Below are 17,478 nucleotides of genomic sequence, written 5' to 3' on the forward strand. Positions count from 1 at the left end.
ACCCAGGGCGTGTGACCTCCAGGCAGGGCAGGGCGGGTGGCGGGGGCATCCTTACCAAGCAGAGGCGCAGCGGGAAGGTGATGTGGTCGCGCCAGGCCACGCACAGCACGTAGGGCAGGTAGAAGGAGAAGTAGATGATGCCACCGCAGGCCGAGGCCAGGTTGGCGCGGGAGAAGAAGGTGCTGATGAGGAAGCACTGGGCGATGGTGGCCACAGTGAAGGCGGCCAAGAAGAGGAAGACCACGGTGGGGTCGCTGTAGGGCAGGATGTCTCCCAGCTGCGTGTGTGCGGCGGGGAGGAGAACAGGTTAGAGCTGTGGCTGGCAGAGGCACCGCGATCTCTTGTTGCCCATCAGTCCCAGCCCTCTCTGCCCCGCTATTGCAGTGCCAGGCTCCCCCCACTACACTCCTGCTGTGGCCCGTCAATCCTAATCTACAGCCCCCTCACTGCTACCCCAGCCCTGGGCTCCCCCATGCCCAGATCAGATAATGCTCCTCAACCCCGACCTGCAGCCCCATCCTGCTACCCCAGCCCTGGGCTCACCCCTCCCTGGCCAGCGCTGCCCCCCTCCCACCGGCGCTCTGCACACATACCTTGAGGATGAGGACGAGGAAGGAGGAGCTGATGAGGAAGGGGACGAAGCTGCTGATGAACCAGCTGAGCCAGAGGATGCCCCTGCTGAGCCCCATAATCTTCATGGTCTCCTTCAGCCGGGCTTCCTTCTCGTGCACCACCCCTTTGATGATCACGGCCACCGAGTAGATCCAGGCCAGCGTCATGAAGAGTGGCAGCGAGCGATTCAAGACCCGCAGGAAACTGGGGGAGGGCATGTGGAGTGGGGAGCAGACATGTTAACCCTTGAATGCCACGCCCCACTGGCACTATGTGAAATGAGTTGGGAGGGGTCTCAGCGCAGTTCCCAGGTGCCCAGGAACATGGGAGACGATGCCCCACCACGCTCCATGAGCCAGACACCACACAGGAAGCTGCTGCGTCCCGGAGAGCCACGCAAAGGGCAGGGAAATCTCAGCAAGGGACTGCAGAGGGTGGGGAATGAAATCATCTCCCGTCTTGGAAATGGAGCAGAGATCAGCCATGGCCAGCAGGGGGCGCTGCAGGGAAAGGGATGGAGGAATGTGGGGGGGAATACACAGGGATATAGACCGTTCCCAGCCCAGTCAGCAGGGGGTGCGGCAGGGAAAGGGATGGAGGAATGGGGAGGTGGGGGGAATACACAGGGATATAGACCGTTCCCAGCCCAGTCAGCAGGGGGTGCGGCAGGGAAAGGGATGGAGGAATGGGGAGGTGGGGGGAAATATACAGGGATATAGACCGTTCCCAGCCCAGTCAGCAGTGGGTGCGGCAGGGAAAGGGATGGAGGAATGGGGAGGTGGGGGGAAATATACAGGGATATAGACCGTTCCCAGCCCAGTCAGCAGGGGGTGCGGCAGGGAAAGGGATGGAGGAATGGGGAGGTGGGGGGAATACACAGGGATATAGACCGTTCCCAGCCCAGTCAGCAGGGGGTGCAGCAGGGAAAGGGATGGAGGAATGGGGAGGTGGGGGGAATACACAGGGATATAGACCGTTCCCAGCCCAGTCAGCAGGGGGTGCGGCAGGGAAAGGGATGGAGGAATGGGGAGGTGGGGGGAAATATACAGGGATATAGACCGTTCCCAGCCCAGTCAGCAGGGGGTGCGGCAGGGAAAGGGATGGAGGAATGGGGAGGTGGGGGGAAATATACAGGGATATAGACCGTTCCCAGCCCAGTCAGCAGGGGGTGCGGCAGGGAAAGGGATGGAGGAATGGGGAGGTGGGGGGAAATATACAGGGATATAGACCGTTCCCAGCCCAGACAGCAGGGGGTGCGGCAGGGAAAGGGATGGAGGAATGGGGAGGTGGGGGGAAATATACAGGGATATAGACCGTTCCCAGCCCAGTCAGCAGGGGGTGCTGCCGGAAAAAGGCTGGAGGAGCGTAGGGGAATACACAGGGATACAGACTAATTCCTACCCCAGTCACTAGGGGCACTGCATGATATAGGGGCAGGGCATGGGGGGTAGATACACAGGAAAACAGACCCAATCCTGCCCCACCCAGCAGGGGCCCTGCAGAGTTCGTGAGCAGAAGGGAGGCCTGACTTTATCTTGCTCCTGCTCTAGCCTGCAGGGGGGACAGTCTGGATCCCGTGGCCACTCACACGTCATCCACGTAGCAGGGGTAGGGCATCTGCTGCAGGTAGATGCCGGTGCGGCTGGCAGCGCCGCTCAGGACCCGCGTGATGGCCCGTTCCACCAGGTCCTGCACGTAGACGAAGCCCCCCCAGACGTAGCGCAGGTCGCTGAAGGGGTCGGCGGCTGGGCCCGGGTCCCAGAACCTGAGCGAGGGGAGAAAGCGTGAGCAGGGCAAAGCCCCAGACAGGGATCCTGCAGAAAGGGGATTTTGGGGGGCGGGGGGGCAGCATTTCGAGAAGCCCCTCCCCCAGGTGCCCGCACCTGTCCTTGATCTTGTTGCTGCGGGTGACGTCGTCGATGTCCATGCGGATCTTGTAGCGGACATGGGGGGGCAGCTCCCCGGGGGTGGCATTGTCGGGGGGCAGGAAGACCACGCCGGCCCAGAACTGGCGCCCCTCCAGCAGCTGCAGGGCCCGTGACACCAGCTGCTCTTCGGAGGCCACCGCCTCCACCTTGTCCAGGGAGACGCACTGCGGGCAGGAGCAGGAGAGAGCAGGGCCCTGAGCGCGGGGAGGTCCAGAGGTGGGCAGCCAGGGGGACGGGGGATATTACTCGCACACACCGCACCTCGATGAACTGCGACAGGGTGCCCACCACCTGGTCCACCTCCGCGTAGGCCTGGCGCCAGGTGTAGGCCTGGCCCCCTGGCACCCCCGCCAGGAACTCGCCCACGGCCGATGCGTCCCACGAAGTGCCGTTCAGGCCCTGCTCCACCAGGCGGGAGGTGGCAGGTGCCCGCAGCAGGCTCTGCCGGGGCAAAGGGACAGGGGACAGGGCTGCCTAGGGGGGTGGCACCATCCCCCAGCCAGGACACAGCCCCACTACGGGGCCAGAGTGGGGCTGACTCCCTTTCCCCCACCCCATTCTCTTCACTGCGCCTCCTTCCCCAGCCCCCCCATCCCATTCCTTTTGCCCCCTCCCACACCCCATACCCATCCACCCACACCCCTCCCTCTAGGCCCCCACACCCATTACCCCCCGTCCCACCACACCCTCCCCCTATACCAACTCCTCTGGCTCCCCCATTGCAGAGCCCCCGGCTGGCGCAGACCGAGGCGGGACAGACCTGAAGGACCTGCATCTCGAGACTGCTGTTGAGGAAGGCGTAGACCCGAGGCCCCAGCTCCTGCCAGGTGCCCCTCACCTCCCGCAACACGGCCAGCTCCTGGAACGTCCGGTTCACCTGGGCCGAGAGAAGCGAGGGGGTCGGCAAGACAGGCTGCTGGCCCGGCTGGGGGTCATGCCCCACTCTCTCCCCCACCCTTCACTCCCAGCCTGCCCCTGGCCCACCGCCCTTCCGGTGGAGTGGTTGGGAGGCCCATGGGACTCCAGCAGGGCCCACAGGCTGGGCGGGGCGGGGAGGAGATCCCCAGGCACTGAGGGGGCCCCTTGGGTGCTCCGAGATGACTCTGCAGAGCTGGGGTTCATCCCCCCACCACCCAACTCCTTCACCTCGGCCATAATCCTTCGTGTGCTGGGGCTGGACGGGGTGTAGAGGATTTTGCCGATGAAGAGAGGTTTGATCCCCCGCCACAGGATCCGGGACAGCGGGTTCGACTCCAGGCTCCGGATCAGCTCCTTGCAGTAAGGGCCTGCGTGGGAGCGGGGGAAAGGATCGAGAGAAATGGTCACGCTGCCCCCCGCTACCAATAAACCTGTATACTGGGAGGAGGGGGGAGCTCCTCTATAGATCTGCCCCTCCCACCCCCAATAAACCCACAGGCTGGGGAAAGGGGGATCCCCTCTAGAGAGCAGCCCCCTCCCACTTCCAATAAACCTGCTTGCTGGGCATGAAATCTCTCCTCCAGACCCAGCCCTGGCTCCCTGCTGTCGTCCCCCTGCCCCATCCCCGCTGTGGTTGGCTAAGGCCCCTTCCCCTCGAATCTCCCTGGGCTGCAGCTTCCCCTGGGGCAGAGGATATACCCCTCAGTCAAGCCCAGCTCTTCTCCACACCCCCGAGCTCCAGCCCCGCCAGGAAACCTCCCATCTAAGGCTGCCCAATCCCAGCCTAACCCGCCCTAGGAGCGGTGTCTCTGCCGCCCGCCAGCGGCTGCCCGCACAGTAGGGGTGAGAGGCTGGGTGGCTTTATGCACCTGCTCCGTTGGCTCGGCGCAGCCCGGGTTCAAATCCCGTTGTTGCCCCAAGCGGGGTCAGTTCCACCCGCATGGGATCCTGCTGCTGCATCCCCCACTCCAGCTCCCCTGCCCCGGCGGGGAGAGGTGGCTCCCCACTCACTCACTGGTGGCGTTGTCCAGCGGGATGGCTCCCTGCTCTGAGCTGTTGCGGTTCAGAAAGGCCTTGATGTCGTTGTCCTCATACCAGTTGAGGGAGGGGATCTTGAGGTCGCCCCCTTCCGGGTGCCCGCAGGCGATGCGGGACACGGCCTCGAAGGTGCCCTGCAGGGAGGAGCCAGCGTCCCGCCCCGACAGCGCCTGCAGCTCCCGCCGGAACTCTGCAAAGCTGGTCATGGTGCCGACCTGGAGCAGGAGACACCAGGCCTCCAAACCAACACGGGCTGGGTGCTGGGCACGGTGGGCTGAGACCGCGGGACAGGTACCCAGCTCCCAGGGCCCCCCCAGGCCCATGTGTGTGCGGGGGGGACAGGCCCCACCCCAATCCCAGCCAGGCTCCTCCCCCCCATTATAGAGACCGGGATTAACCTGGGGTAACATTCCTCCCCCTTCCCGCTAGCGCCTAATGGACATTAACGTCATTGGCAGAGATGTGCCCCTTGGCCTGCCCGCAGCCCGAAGAGGCCCTGAGCAGGGAGCACACTGGGGACCATCCCCATGGGGCTGGGCAAAGCAGGGCCTGGGAAGCCGGCAATAAGAAGGAAGGGGAAAGGATCATGTCCCCCAGGGATCCCTCCTGTGCCCATATCTTTGGCATCGTGAGAGACAATCCCTGCCATAGACAGTTTACGATCTCAACAACCAAAGGGCACAAGGGGAAACTGAGGCACACAGCAGGGCAATGACTCGCCTGGGGTCACTGGCAGCACCCAGGTCACCCAAGTCCCAGCCACTAGACCACGCTGTCTCCCTAGTAACAATGCTCTTGCAAGGTCTGGGTGAAAGCAGGGACAGGATCCAGAAAAGAGATCTGAAGCCCAGCTCTGCCCCAAAGCCACTTTCCCCACCCTCGGCACCAATATCCCAGCCAGGCTCTTCTCCAAGAGGCTTCTGAGGGTTTACAGCAGGAGAATTTAGCTGTTTTAGGAGAGCTCTGGGTAAGAGAGGCACCCCACATCGATATCCCTGCTCAGCTGCCACTGGAGAGGATTAGGGGTCATGCCAGCACTGCCTGGGTCCAGGTCCCATCCTTCCCTGCTCGCTGGGTACTCACAGCTAGGGCCACCGTGCATGCAGCTGAGACCCTGGGTGCTCCGTGCTGGGGTACCGGCACCCCTGGGAGCAGCCATCCAGAGGCAGCTGCAGCTTTGGTGCAGAGATGGGCGGGGGGGGGGAATGATGGGGGCAGTGGAGGGGGGGTGGGAGGTGGTGGTGAGGTATGTGCCCCATTGGTACTCCGTAACAGGAGTTGGTGGGCCTTAGCGCAGTTCCCGGGTGCCCTCACCAATACGGCTGGCACAAACAGGCCCCTTTGTTGGGAGGCCGCGTTTTGACTGGCACAAGGAGACTGAACTGCCCCTAGAGGGGAGGTCCCTCTGGTTTGGGGCAGATCAAATAGGCACCACAGCCCCGGTTGCACCCACTGCCTAATCACCTAAACATTGTAGGGGTGGGTGAAAAAGGTTTTTTTCTACCACAAAGAACATTTTCATTTCAGCCAAAACATTCGCCCCCCCCCGCCCCTCCCCCGGCTACGAAATCCCCCAATTGTTCAGTTCCCAAAACTGGAATAGTTTGCCATGGGTGGGGTTTGTTTTTTTTAATGGTTCCCCCTTCCTTTCCCCACCTCTCTTTTCCAGTGGGGAGGGAGGGGGGGGAAGAGAGGAAAAGGGGAAAGCCACCACGATATTCAGGTTTCGTTTCGTTCACAGACACGAGGGGGTGGAAAAGAGCAGAGAGATTTTCCCAGCAGCTCCACCGGGCTTGGACAATCCTGGGATCTGCGTGCCGGGGGAAACTCCTTGTCTGGCTGGCATCGCACAAGGAGCTGGCAGGGGGCCCAGCAGTGGGAACGTGGAAGCCCAGCTGGTGCACTGAGCTGCACAGCCCTGGGCTAATAAGAAGTTCGGGAAGCCTATCCCTCTTTCTACCCTAGCAGGTACACCTAACCATGATCAGCGGATGACAGGCTCCTATGCTTTGAACCCTGTCTGTGGAGGGGAGACTTGTCATTGGTCACAAGCGTTGCTGCATGGCGCCAGGAGAGGAGTCTGCCTATAGAAACGCTGACCGGGGAGTCGTCCCCCAAACATCAGGCCCTGGGTCCCAGCGGGGCTGTAGGGCAGGGGAGGTGCTGGGAGCAGTGCAGACCTGGGGCCAGCAGGGATTCCGTTACCTCCTTCGCGAGCATCTCGGCGCCCTGGAGGAAAGTGACCAGGGTCTCCACGGCGCTCACCACGTCGTCCGATTTGGAGCTCAGCTGCTCCTGTGAGAGGGCAGAAGAGTCAGACCCCCTAAGGGGCTCCTGGCAACTCAGCTAGACAGCTCACTGGGGCTGCAAGGGGCTATGGGCCTGGGTGGCCCCATCTCAGACACAATCCCCCAGCCTAAGCCAGGGGCAGATCTAGCTCCGGAATGGGGAGAGGATGAACCAGCCTGGCAGCACAGGGATGGAGCCCCCATCACACACCCTGATCCCCGACCCAGACCGTGAACTTCAGTGCCGAGAGCCGGCTCCTTCCACAGCCACCTGGCACCCAGCTCCGGACGCACCCAGAGAACCTAGCCCCGCTCCCACTCAAGTTCCCATTGGCTCCCAGGGGCAGGTGTGGAGTGGACAGGGGGTCCCTTCTCCACAGTTTGGAGACATCTGCCGATAGAAGCCCCAGCCCCACGGCTCCGGCAGCCCCCCACAGCCCCCTACCGCCAAGACTTGGGAGAAATCCGCTTGCGAGAGGAAGCTGCGCTCCATGGCCTGGAGGGTGGGCGCTGGCAGAGCACAGAGCCGCCCCTGCAGTCGCTCCCCGGAGCTCGCCTCTGCTGCCACCAGGAACTCCGCCAGCACGGAGGCGTTGCAGACGATGGCCTTCAGCGGCATGCCGGTGGCGGCAAGGGAGAGCTGCAGGGGGAGACGAGAGCGCCCCGGTAGCCAGAGAAGCAGTGGACAGCCCTCCCAGTCAGACGCCCCCGTAGGGGCCTGCAGCCATCCTCAGCTTCAGTCCGGCCGCACGGCCGGCGGAGACCACAGGCTCCAGCGTGCCACCTTCTGTCCTGACCTGGGCAGCCTGCGGACCACTGCGACAGGCCTTCCCCTAGCTCCAGCCTCCAGCACAGCACCCCTGGAAGCAACAGCAGCTCAGCACATGAGGCTGTTTGGGCAGAGACTGGGGAAGGGAGGCCAGGCTTGTGGTCAACACGCCGGCCTGGGAGAGCTGGGTTTATTTTCCAGCACTGCCACAGATTCCCTGGGTGATCTTGGGTTCGTCACCTAACCTCCCTGTTGCCCTTCTGTAAAATGGGGACAACGATCCCTCCTTTGTCTGTTTACACTGTGAGCACCCCAGTGCCAGTCGGCCCCCCGTTGTCATGATACATACCCCAAAGGTGGATGGGATATATCCCTAGAAAACCAATAACTCACTGATCATTAACATTCTGCCGTGACGTCTGGAGGGTAAACCCACAAAGGACTTTATAGATCGGTGCTGGACAAGGGAGCTTAACCTGTACTGGGCCACACCTGTTCCTGACAAAGGAATGTGGTTCCATCTGTGTGACTGCGTCTCCAATGTCAATTAAGCCAGGGGAGACCAAAGACAAAGATGAGCCCGGTTTGCAAGTGGGGGCAGACGGACACTTAGTCTCGCTGGGGGATGGAGATAGCACCCGCAGGAAGCCGCCTTCCTGCCTCTTGAAGCACGGTCGACGAACTTTGGGACACTATTAGCGGAGCGAACAAGCCCCTTTGGCCTCCTTCACCGGAGGAGACAGAGGCACATTGAGACCTGTGAAGGGGTCTGGCCAGCCAGGCTGGGGAAGAGACGTGGTGAGAAACACGCCTTGGAACAAGAGACTCTCGTTTGTGACATCAGGTTTTAGTCTTCGCAGCGTGTTGCTACTTTTGTTTGCTCGTCACCCTTCCTATCTTTATTTCTTACTCTTGGTAACACTTAACCCTATGACTTTTTGCTTAATAGGACTTATTTTACTTCCACTATAAGCCGATTCAGTGCTTTGATTACAACAGAGGGTCTGTTAGCCCCAGTTAAGGTAGCATGCAATGGGGTACGGTCTCTTTAAGGGAGCAGCGCCCTGAATCACTTCTGGAAGCGTGCAGCGAGAGAGTGGGACACTGTGGGGCAGACAGTTGGGGGACAACTCAGAACTGGCTGGGTGTTGGTGTCGCACTGCAAGGGGGAAGGCTGGTGAACACCGGGGTGAGGTTACTGTGCTGTACGGCGGCTGCTGGAACCAGAACAGAAGCGCCCCGGGTTACAGGGCAGACGGTGCCACAATCCCTTGCTGGTCTGGGTCGAACCCCAAAGCGTCACAGAGCTCGAGGGACTTCTGCCCCCAAGTGCACGTACAGCACCTGGCACAAGGGCCCTGATCTCAGTTGGGGCACTTAGGTCCCACTGTAAATACAAACAACAACCGGGCTTCCCCAGCCCTAAGAACTCACTGCTGGGGCTTACTTTTTTGGGGGCCCAAAGGTGGGGCCTGGGTACTGGTACTGCACAATGTATCTGACACCCCCACCCCCCAGCACCAGCCTCCTCTCTGTCCCTCCTCACTCCTAAGGCAAGAACCTTCTGCTCTGCATCCTCCCGCATCCAGAACAACCTCCTGGTGCGTCTCTGCGTCATGCTCCCCGCTCTGCTGAAGCCGTCTCTCCCTGCTTCCTGCTCTCAATCCCTCCCTTGCTGCCCTGACATTACTGGACTCTGCAAAGCGCTGACAGCCGGGACCCCCATGCCAACTGCCGCTGGCTGGCTCCCAAGAGGGCACATGGGTAATGGAGGATCTGGCCCTGCAACACACCCACAGACAGGAGGGTAGGGTTCTTAGCCCCTTGCCCCTATCATGGACCCCGGGATCAGCCCTACTCACGATGCGCAGGTCCAACTGAGCTCCCAGCAGCTCCTCCGCCAGGGCAGGGGGAAGGGAGGCATTGGTCCGGAGGAAGCGGGAAAAGGTCTCGCCCTCTTTCAGGTAGTCCTTGACCGGCCTGGCTGGGGGACACATGGAGAGAAGGGCGGGGGTGAGGCCAAGCCAGGAGAGGGGCAACAGGAATGAGAAAGCAGCAGCAATGAGGTTGGGAAATTCACTGGCAAAGAACCAGAGTCATTCAGCTAACTGCAGCGCCAGGAACCAGGAGTTATGCCCCCAGAAGTCCTCGCAACATACGCCACTAAGTGAAGCCCCAGTGTGGACACAATTGAGTGTAGCTGCTATAACACCCACTTGCCAATCGCCCGAGTCACCTTTGCAGTGAAGACATACCTACAGGGCCTGATCCTGTAGGGTGCTGTGAGAGGAGCCCTGTTGGTGTAAACCTAAAAGGGGGGGCAGGGGGGACTGATTCACTTCAAGTTTTGCAGCACAGTCCCCCATCGGGCCTGGATCAAAGTTAAAATGCCTGGGTGTCCCAGCAGAATATCGGATCAACCCCTCCTTGCAGTCCCGGCTGGAGGCCTTACCCATCCATGGAGCTCCTCTCCCCCAGAGCCGGCGCAGGGCAGGCAGGAGCTGGCCAAAGCTGCTCAGGGTCTGCTTGCTGTTGGCATGGAGCAGCACCTTCCGGGCATCAGCAAACAGACGAGAGATGCTGCAGGGACAGAGAGACAAGGAACTGAGACGAAGTCATCACTTAGCATCTGCTCCCCTCTGAGAAGGGACTGCTCCCTTCACGCCTCTGGGAAGAGCTAGGAATCTACCTGGGACAGGGGAGGCAGCCTGTGCAGGCGGTGAGTTCGCTCCCCTGCCCAAATGCAGTCTGGAGACCCCCACACCATGCTCCCTTTTGAGCCAAGTATGTGGTCCAAAAAGACTACATGTCCCAGCATGCCTCCTCCAGGCAAAAGAGTACTCTCCTCCGGAAGCACTGCATGCTGGGAGTTATCCTCACCTCCAGCTGCACCTCCACCTGCTTGAAAGCAGCAGCAGCATTGTATGCTGGGAATTATGGACCCCACTTCCATGTGCTTGAAACAATAAGGAGCATTGTATGCTGGAAGTTGTAGTTTCCCCAGGAGCACTGCATGGCTGCAATCTCTCCAGGCGTTCGGGGAAGGGCAGCTAGAATTGTCTACAGTGAATGGGCGGTATCCCTTGGGCTGGCGACAAGTTGCCAGCTGGGGGGCGGGCGGGGAGAGGGGATGTCTCAGCTGAGCAAAGCGTGGGTGGCCCCAGGTTCCCAACCCAAGCAGCATGGGTGCGATGGGGGGCCAGCTCCCATCGCGTGGGGGTATATCAAGGCCACGCCGTGTGTAGCAACAGATCGCCTGGCAAAAACCAAGGCAGCCGCCCGTACTCCCGCTGGCGTAACGCCCGAAGCCAGAGCAGGGAGCAGATGAGACAGCGACTCACGTGGACTGGTTGAAGTTCCCCACCACGCCGGGCGTCTCACCGGCCGTCGGGTACTGGAAGCAGGGATTGTTCACGTTACAGATCATGCCCTGAATCCATGACAGCGTCCCAGCCGAGGGCAAGGCCTTGTTGGGGAAGTGACCTGTAGAGAGAGGGAGAGAGCCCAGAAGGAGCTAGAAGGCCGCAGAAGAAGGTCAGATGCAACTTGAATGTCAGCTGTGGTTCTACATAAGGGCTGCTGGGCAGAGACCCTGGCATCTCCTCTCTCCACCCCTCTGGGGCAGACGTTAGCACCCAGGAAAGCAAAAAGCCAACAGCACTGGACACTGCTAAGACCGCAGATGCATACGTCTCCTCCGTGCTGCTCTGCAAACCCACCCCTCGCCGCAGCCACAGAAGCCCCCTCTCAATCTAGGTCCTCTTCAGAACAGGCCCTGCTTGTCCTGCTAAACTGTGAGATGCCCACTGCGGGGCAGACCACCCAAGCCCTGGCACAGGGTGAATTTCATCCCTGGTGCACAGAGAAGCCCCTCGCCTAACCCTGGTGCTGGGCCACAGGCAGCCAAGGACCGGGGAAGGGCATTACGAGAACTGGTTTGAAACTGGTTTGGACTAACTCGGTTCGCCAGCTGGGTCTCCACCTCAGAGGGCAGGGGGCGGCACTTACATTGATGCTGCTCGAAAGGCGGGTGCGACTGCCGCACTGAGATCAAGATGAAGAAGAGGAAGAGGGGCCACAGAAGCTCAATGGTGAGTTGGATCTGGAGAAAGACAGAGCTGGGCCTGGAGCGGTCGGACGATTCACATGGAACCCGCAGGGGCAGCAACGGGAGCAGAGGGGACCAGCCTGGTCAGCCCCCTCCACAGTGAGCCACACGGATGTGGAGTGAACAACTTGGGGATCGTCCTGAGCACAAGGGGAGGTGGGTTCCCATCTCTCCTCTCAGGGATCTTGCCCGGATGGACGGCTCTTTAGGATGGGTGGTGAGCCCTTCCCCCCCACCCCCCGATATCTCACTCCCACCATCAGACCCACCCAGGCACCTGGGCCCCGGCCATCCTGCTCACATGGGTAAGTCCAGGAGCTGCTGTGATATTAGAAGGCAGCTTCCCTCCTCTGGATCCAGGAAAGTTTAGGAGATGGGGAGCAATGTTCCCTCTAATTTTTGACAGGCCGTGTGCACAAAAAATTTCTTCTGTGCAAATTTTTATGCTTCTGTGCAAATTTTTGTGCGCACGGTGTTTCGCCGTGTGCGCAGGGTTTAGGATCTGTGTGCATGCATACACGTGCACAGCTTAGAGGGAACAGTGATGGGGAGGGGTGTGTGCAGATAGAAGGGCAATGAGAGGAGGAAGGCTGATGGCGGGAGGAGAAGAGGGATCCCCTTGGAAATGAAGGGGAGGAACCCAGCTGTTTTCCATCTAAGCTCACTCGGGCCCCATAAACAGTGGCTCAATCCCACCAATCTCCACCTGGGGCTGCTCTTGAGCGGACGAGCTTCCCCCTTTCAACCTGCAGCTTGTGCCCAGTGGGATTTAGGGCTCTGGTCCCTGGCTGCAAATTGCTTCTGAGCCGACTCACCTTCTGCCTGCGCCGATAGGTGAAGTTCTTCCACAGCAGCAGCCCCAGCTGGGTCCCAAACCCCATGGTGCAGATGGAGGCAGGGCTGCCCCCACCATGCTAACGCTGCCGGCTCTCTTGTCAATGCTGGGGAACGAAAATCAGTGGAGAATCGACTTAAATGCAAAGTAAGGTGCTTCTGGGCCAACAAGAGTCACTGAGGCATTTATCGCCACACCTACCCCATCCTCTCCCTGCAGGAGGAACTATGGGGAACAGTAAAAACTTTGGACAGCGGTAGCCTCTCCCAGCAGGGGGCACTGTAGGGTATGGGGCAGGACTGCTGTCAGTGGAGGGAACTCCTGGGTAACCCACTCCCCAGCTCTACCAACAGGGGGCGCTGGGGAGAACAGGCGCCCGTTTCAGTCCCAGCAGGGGGCGCTGCAGAGACTGGAGCAGGAACGCTGGTTGCGGGGATTGCTCAGAGGCACCCCGGGTCTAACCTGCCTGAGCCAGCTCCATCATCCTGCTCTCCCCCTGCTGCCATGACCCAGCTCTGCCCACCCACAGCCGGATCTCTGGCCCCCGCTCTCCCACCCCGGCCCCCAGGGCACCTCGAACTTGTATGGGAACTTTGGAGAACAAAGGCTGCATCTTTTACAGAGGGGAGGAGGTTGCCGGGGCAACGGCTCAGAGACTCCAAGTCACCATTAAGTAACAAAGGGGCCTGGAAGCTAATTGGTAACATGACCCTCTGGCGTGGGAACCCTGCCCACGGGCCCTGGCACGCCAGGCTCCCACCCTCCCCGGAGTGACTCTGTTCGCAGCCCAGCAGAACAGACAAGCGCCAGCTCCACTCTCCTGCAACTCCTCCGGGGCCTTCCAGGAGGTGCCCAGGGCGGGGGCCCCCGGCTGGCCACCAGACCTGATCCCCCCATTCCCCGACACCTGGGGACGTGGGCAGCTGGGAGACCACACGCCCAGCCAAGGGAGAAAAGAACCAGCCGGTTTTAAAAGAATGACTTTAAAGCAACCAAAGCATCAGCTCAGCAGCAAGACGGGGCTGGGGGGGGCAAGGTTTCGGGGCTATCAGGCGCCCAGTGACACGGCCCCCACCACCCGCCACAGGGCAGGAATTGTAACATAGGGAGGATCTATCTCCGCAGGGAGCCCAAAGCTGAGGCATCTCTGCAGCCAATCACAAGGCTCTGCAGGGGTCAAGCCTCCCACGCTCCATATGCACCTGGCTGGCCCTGGCAGCCTGGGGATTTGCAGCTTGGCCCCGGCTGGACTGGAGCAGGGCTCTAAGCTGAAAAGAGATGGGAGGAAATGGACCCAGCTGATCTGCTCCTCTATCAGGGTTACATTAGTGTCCGTTTCACAGTATGGCCCGCAGCCCCGATCAAGCTGCTCTGCGCTAGGCGCTGCACAGACAGGACTCCAGAGACAGGCCCTGCCCCAGAGAACTCGCTGTCCAGGGTTGTGACGAGATGCCCCAGGCGCTGAAGCAGACCAACAGGACAGGGGAGGGAAGATAACCGGGAGCCCAGCAAGGTTTTACACAATAAGCAGTGGGCTCAGCAGGTCTCCATCCCCTGCAGGGCTGACACAGCTGGTGAAGGCAGGGCTTCTTGAAGAGAGAGTTTTGAATCTGCAAACGCCACCGTCCACAGGCAAGATGGTTCGGTGCCTGGACCCTCGCAAGCTACTGCATGATCTTCAGACTGGCCCAGGCTGACACAGGGACAAAGGGCGGCCAGCCAGGAATGGACGCCCCAACACTAAGCGAGCAAAGATCACAGCTGGGTTGTGCCAACCAGGCCAAGTGCACTGCCCCAGGGTCACAGAGCCGGGTGCCCTGGACAGGGCTCTAGAACCTGCGCTGGTCTCAGCAACAAGGATGAGCGGTCAGAGCATTTCCCAGGCACCCTCCCCCACACCCCAGCTGACAACAGCCCTGCAACTTTCAAAGGCAACACAGTAACTCCGATAGGAAGCCAGAGAGAACAGACAGAGCTAGTCCTCCCCCCAGAACAGCGGCAAATCCCGTCCCACAGCCCAAGGATCCTCGCTGCAGAGCCGATCTCAGCTGGGAAGCCTTAAAACGGGATCATGCCTCTGCTAAACCAGCTGAACATACCCAGTCCTGAAGCAACTGCCCAGGGACCATGCTTCGTGTGGGCCTAGCCAGGCCGTGGCGTTATATCACAGGGATAGACCTACCCTGACAGCATGTAGCTGGAAGTCCAAGGGCTAGTGAAGGCAAATCATCGGCACAAACCCAGGCTGGTTTCATCTCTGCTGATGCTGCTCTCACGTCTGATGCTGCTCAGCTTCATTTCCGAGAGGTTAGACAGAGGAGACTCTGTGTAGGCACAAACCAGCTTCCAAATCCTGCCCCCACACATGCAGCCCCCTCATCTCAACCCTGACCCGGAGGAACGAGAGCTAGTGGCTAAGAGGGACGTTCAAGCTCCTTGGGCTGTTCTGTCTCTCCTGAACACCCAGCAAGGTGAGCTCTTTCAAAACTGGCCCAACGAGAAACAACTGCGGATGCGCCAGCCAGTAACACCTCTCAGACGCACAAAGCTCCCAGTCGGTGCAGACAGACTTAGTCCGCTGAGCTGATTTTCCCGGAGATTATTCCAGCTGAGCCAGCAGAAAAGTTTATTCTGTTTGCAACTCACCCTGCCCCCTGCGCTTTGGGGGGAATAAAATGAACCAATGACATTCCACAGGAGTGTATTAAAAACCCCAACTATTGGACATTTAATTTCACACTGAAATCAATTAAAAGATGCCCATTGAAGTCAATGGCGTCAGGAGCAAGCCCTTCATAATATTTTCATGATTATTATTTATATTATTGTAGTACCTGGACCGGGAGCCCCTTGTGATAGGCACTGTACAACAAACAGAACAAAAACACAGCCCCTGCCCTACATTATCTATAGCATCTTGCATCCCTAAAGATCTCTCTCAGACTATGCTCTGTAATGCTATCTCCAAGCGCCTTGCAAAGTAAACCAAGGCATTTTGTGCAGAGTGATAATTTCATCCACCATTAAAACGTATTCACTTCTGGGGTGGAAGTCAGCACATCTCAACAACAGTTAAGATCAGGAAGTCAAGTGCAGCATTACATTAAAACTGTAAGAGGGATTTCTTAGAGGGCCAGGGGACAGGCAGAATTTGTAGCTGAATTTGACCAGAACACACAGTCATCTACACAGAGCCATAAAAGAAAACCAACTCCTTTCTGAATATTTGAAGGATTCCCATCTCCAGGTTAAAGCAAGGGAACAGGGGTTAGACGAGATGACCCTTGCGGTCCCTGTGATTGGATCTGGTTCATTTCACACCAGGGCCAGTCAGTTTCAACACCACAAGGGTTTTGTAACCAAAGCAGCTGCAAACTCACCTCTCTCCTCCCCCACCAGAAAAATGTCAACACGTCCATCCAACTCGAATCGCTACATGGGCAAAGCCGGAGCCTGGTCAGTATCCAAGTGACGGCTGGCTTCACAGTCAAGTTTTTTCCCCCCACCTCTCGGTTCCGAGCAGCTCCCCATTGCTAGCTTCAGGGATGGGGTCAGAATTCGCTTCAGGGATGGGGTCAGTTTGGCACTCAGCCAGTGCTCCCCATGCTGAGCAACAGGGCATGCAACCCGTAGTGCCCTGCTGCTGGGGCTTAGTCTGCTGCTCCCCCTTGCCCACGGGGATAAGCAGGTCCCACAGCAAGGCAGGATTATGATGTTGCCAGGAAATCTTAAGCACATTGCAGAGCCTGACATCAGCGGCACTAAGGCAGGGGCCAGGCTGAAGGATTTCCCTGTCCAGGGCGCTCCAATCGGGCTTTGCACTCCCACCTTCCCCATCCCCTCATTTTACAGATGGGGAAACTGAGGCCGAGAGGGGAACTGATTTGGCCAAGGAGCACAATGAGGCAACAGCAGAGCAGACAATGGAGGCCAGGAGACTGGACTCCCATTCCAATGCCCTGTCCACCAGGATGCCATGCATCATGCAGCACACAGGTGAGCCCTCAGGCGATGGGGCTTGGAGGGAAAGAATTCTCTGACATACACACATCCATGGCCACCCCCACTAGGAATCAGGCTGATCCATCCACCAGGGCCTTGATGTTACTTAGGGCCCTTGTGAAACGCAATGGTCAGACCAATACGCAGTGTCATTCAGTGCTGAAAGCCCAGCAAATACAGCTGCTCTGAGTGACCCGTACTGATCTCCTGAGCCCGTGCAGGCCAGTTCTACACCACTCATGCTGTAGCAAGGCGGGTGATGGTGGTCAGGGACTCTCTCCTCCGGGGGACTGAGTCATCTATCTGCCGCCCTGACCGGGAAAACCGAGAAGTCTGCTGCTTGCCGGGGGCTAAGATTCGCGATGTGACGGAGAGACTGCCGAGACTCATCAAGCCCTCTGATCGCTACCCCTTCCTGCTTCTCCACGTGGGCACCAAAGATACTGCCAAGAATGACCTTGAGCAGATCACTGCAGATTACGTGGCTCTGGGAAGAAGGATAAAGGAGTTTAAGGCGCAGGTGGTGTTCTCGTCCATCCTCCCCTTGGAAGGAAAAGGCCTGGGTAGGGACCGCTGAATAGTGGAAGTCAACGAATGGCTACGCAGGTGGTGTTGGAGAGAAGGCTTTGGATTCTTTGACCATGGGATGGTGTTCCATGAAGGAGGAGTGCTGGGCAGAGACGGGCTCCACCTTACGAAGAGAGGGAAGAGCATCTTTGCAAGCAGGCTAGCTAACCTAGTGAGGAGGGCTTTAAACTAGGTTCACCGGGGGAAGGAGACCAAAGCCCTGAGGTAAGTGGGAAAGCGGGATACCGGGAGGAAGCACAGGCAGGAATGTCTGTGAGGGGAGGGCTCCTTCCTCATACTGAGAATGAGGGGTGATCAGCAGATTATCTTAAGTGCTTATATACGAATGCACAAAGCCTTGGAAACAAGCAGGGAGAACTGGAGGTCCTGGTGATGTCAAGGAATTATGACGT

At 59.2% G+C, this 17,478-nt stretch overlaps 1 protein-coding gene across 1 annotated transcript in view; it reads right to left on the reverse strand.

Annotated features, from left to right (window-relative positions):
- The window catches only part of ABCA7 (ATP binding cassette subfamily A member 7), a 54,416-nt gene that overhangs the window by 26,745 nt on the left and 10,193 nt on the right, over positions 1-17,478 (reverse strand). The window contains exons 2-17 of the mRNA XM_084614687.1: positions 14,679-14,820; positions 12,477-12,602; positions 11,562-11,655; positions 10,895-11,036; positions 10,006-10,133; positions 9,416-9,537; positions 7,230-7,424; positions 6,702-6,791; positions 4,474-4,711; positions 3,687-3,826; positions 3,301-3,417; positions 2,802-2,981; positions 2,496-2,704; positions 2,201-2,377; positions 594-816; positions 56-277 (exon numbers count right to left, since the gene is read on the reverse strand). Coding sequence (XP_084470813.1) covers positions 56-277; positions 594-816; positions 2,201-2,377; positions 2,496-2,704; positions 2,802-2,981; positions 3,301-3,417; positions 3,687-3,826; positions 4,474-4,711; positions 6,702-6,791; positions 7,230-7,424; positions 9,416-9,537; positions 10,006-10,133; positions 10,895-11,036; positions 11,562-11,655; positions 12,477-12,542 — 2,343 coding nt within the window. The 5' untranslated portion in view covers positions 12,543-12,602; positions 14,679-14,820. The remainder of the gene's footprint in view (positions 1-55; positions 278-593; positions 817-2,200; positions 2,378-2,495; positions 2,705-2,801; positions 2,982-3,300; positions 3,418-3,686; positions 3,827-4,473; positions 4,712-6,701; positions 6,792-7,229; positions 7,425-9,415; positions 9,538-10,005; positions 10,134-10,894; positions 11,037-11,561; positions 11,656-12,476; positions 12,603-14,678; positions 14,821-17,478) is intronic.

Source organism: Lepidochelys olivacea, assembly GCF_965140295.1.
Source record: "Lepidochelys olivacea isolate rLepOli2 genome assembly, chromosome: 25".
Lineage (NCBI taxonomy): Eukaryota > Metazoa > Chordata > Testudines > Cheloniidae > Lepidochelys > Lepidochelys olivacea.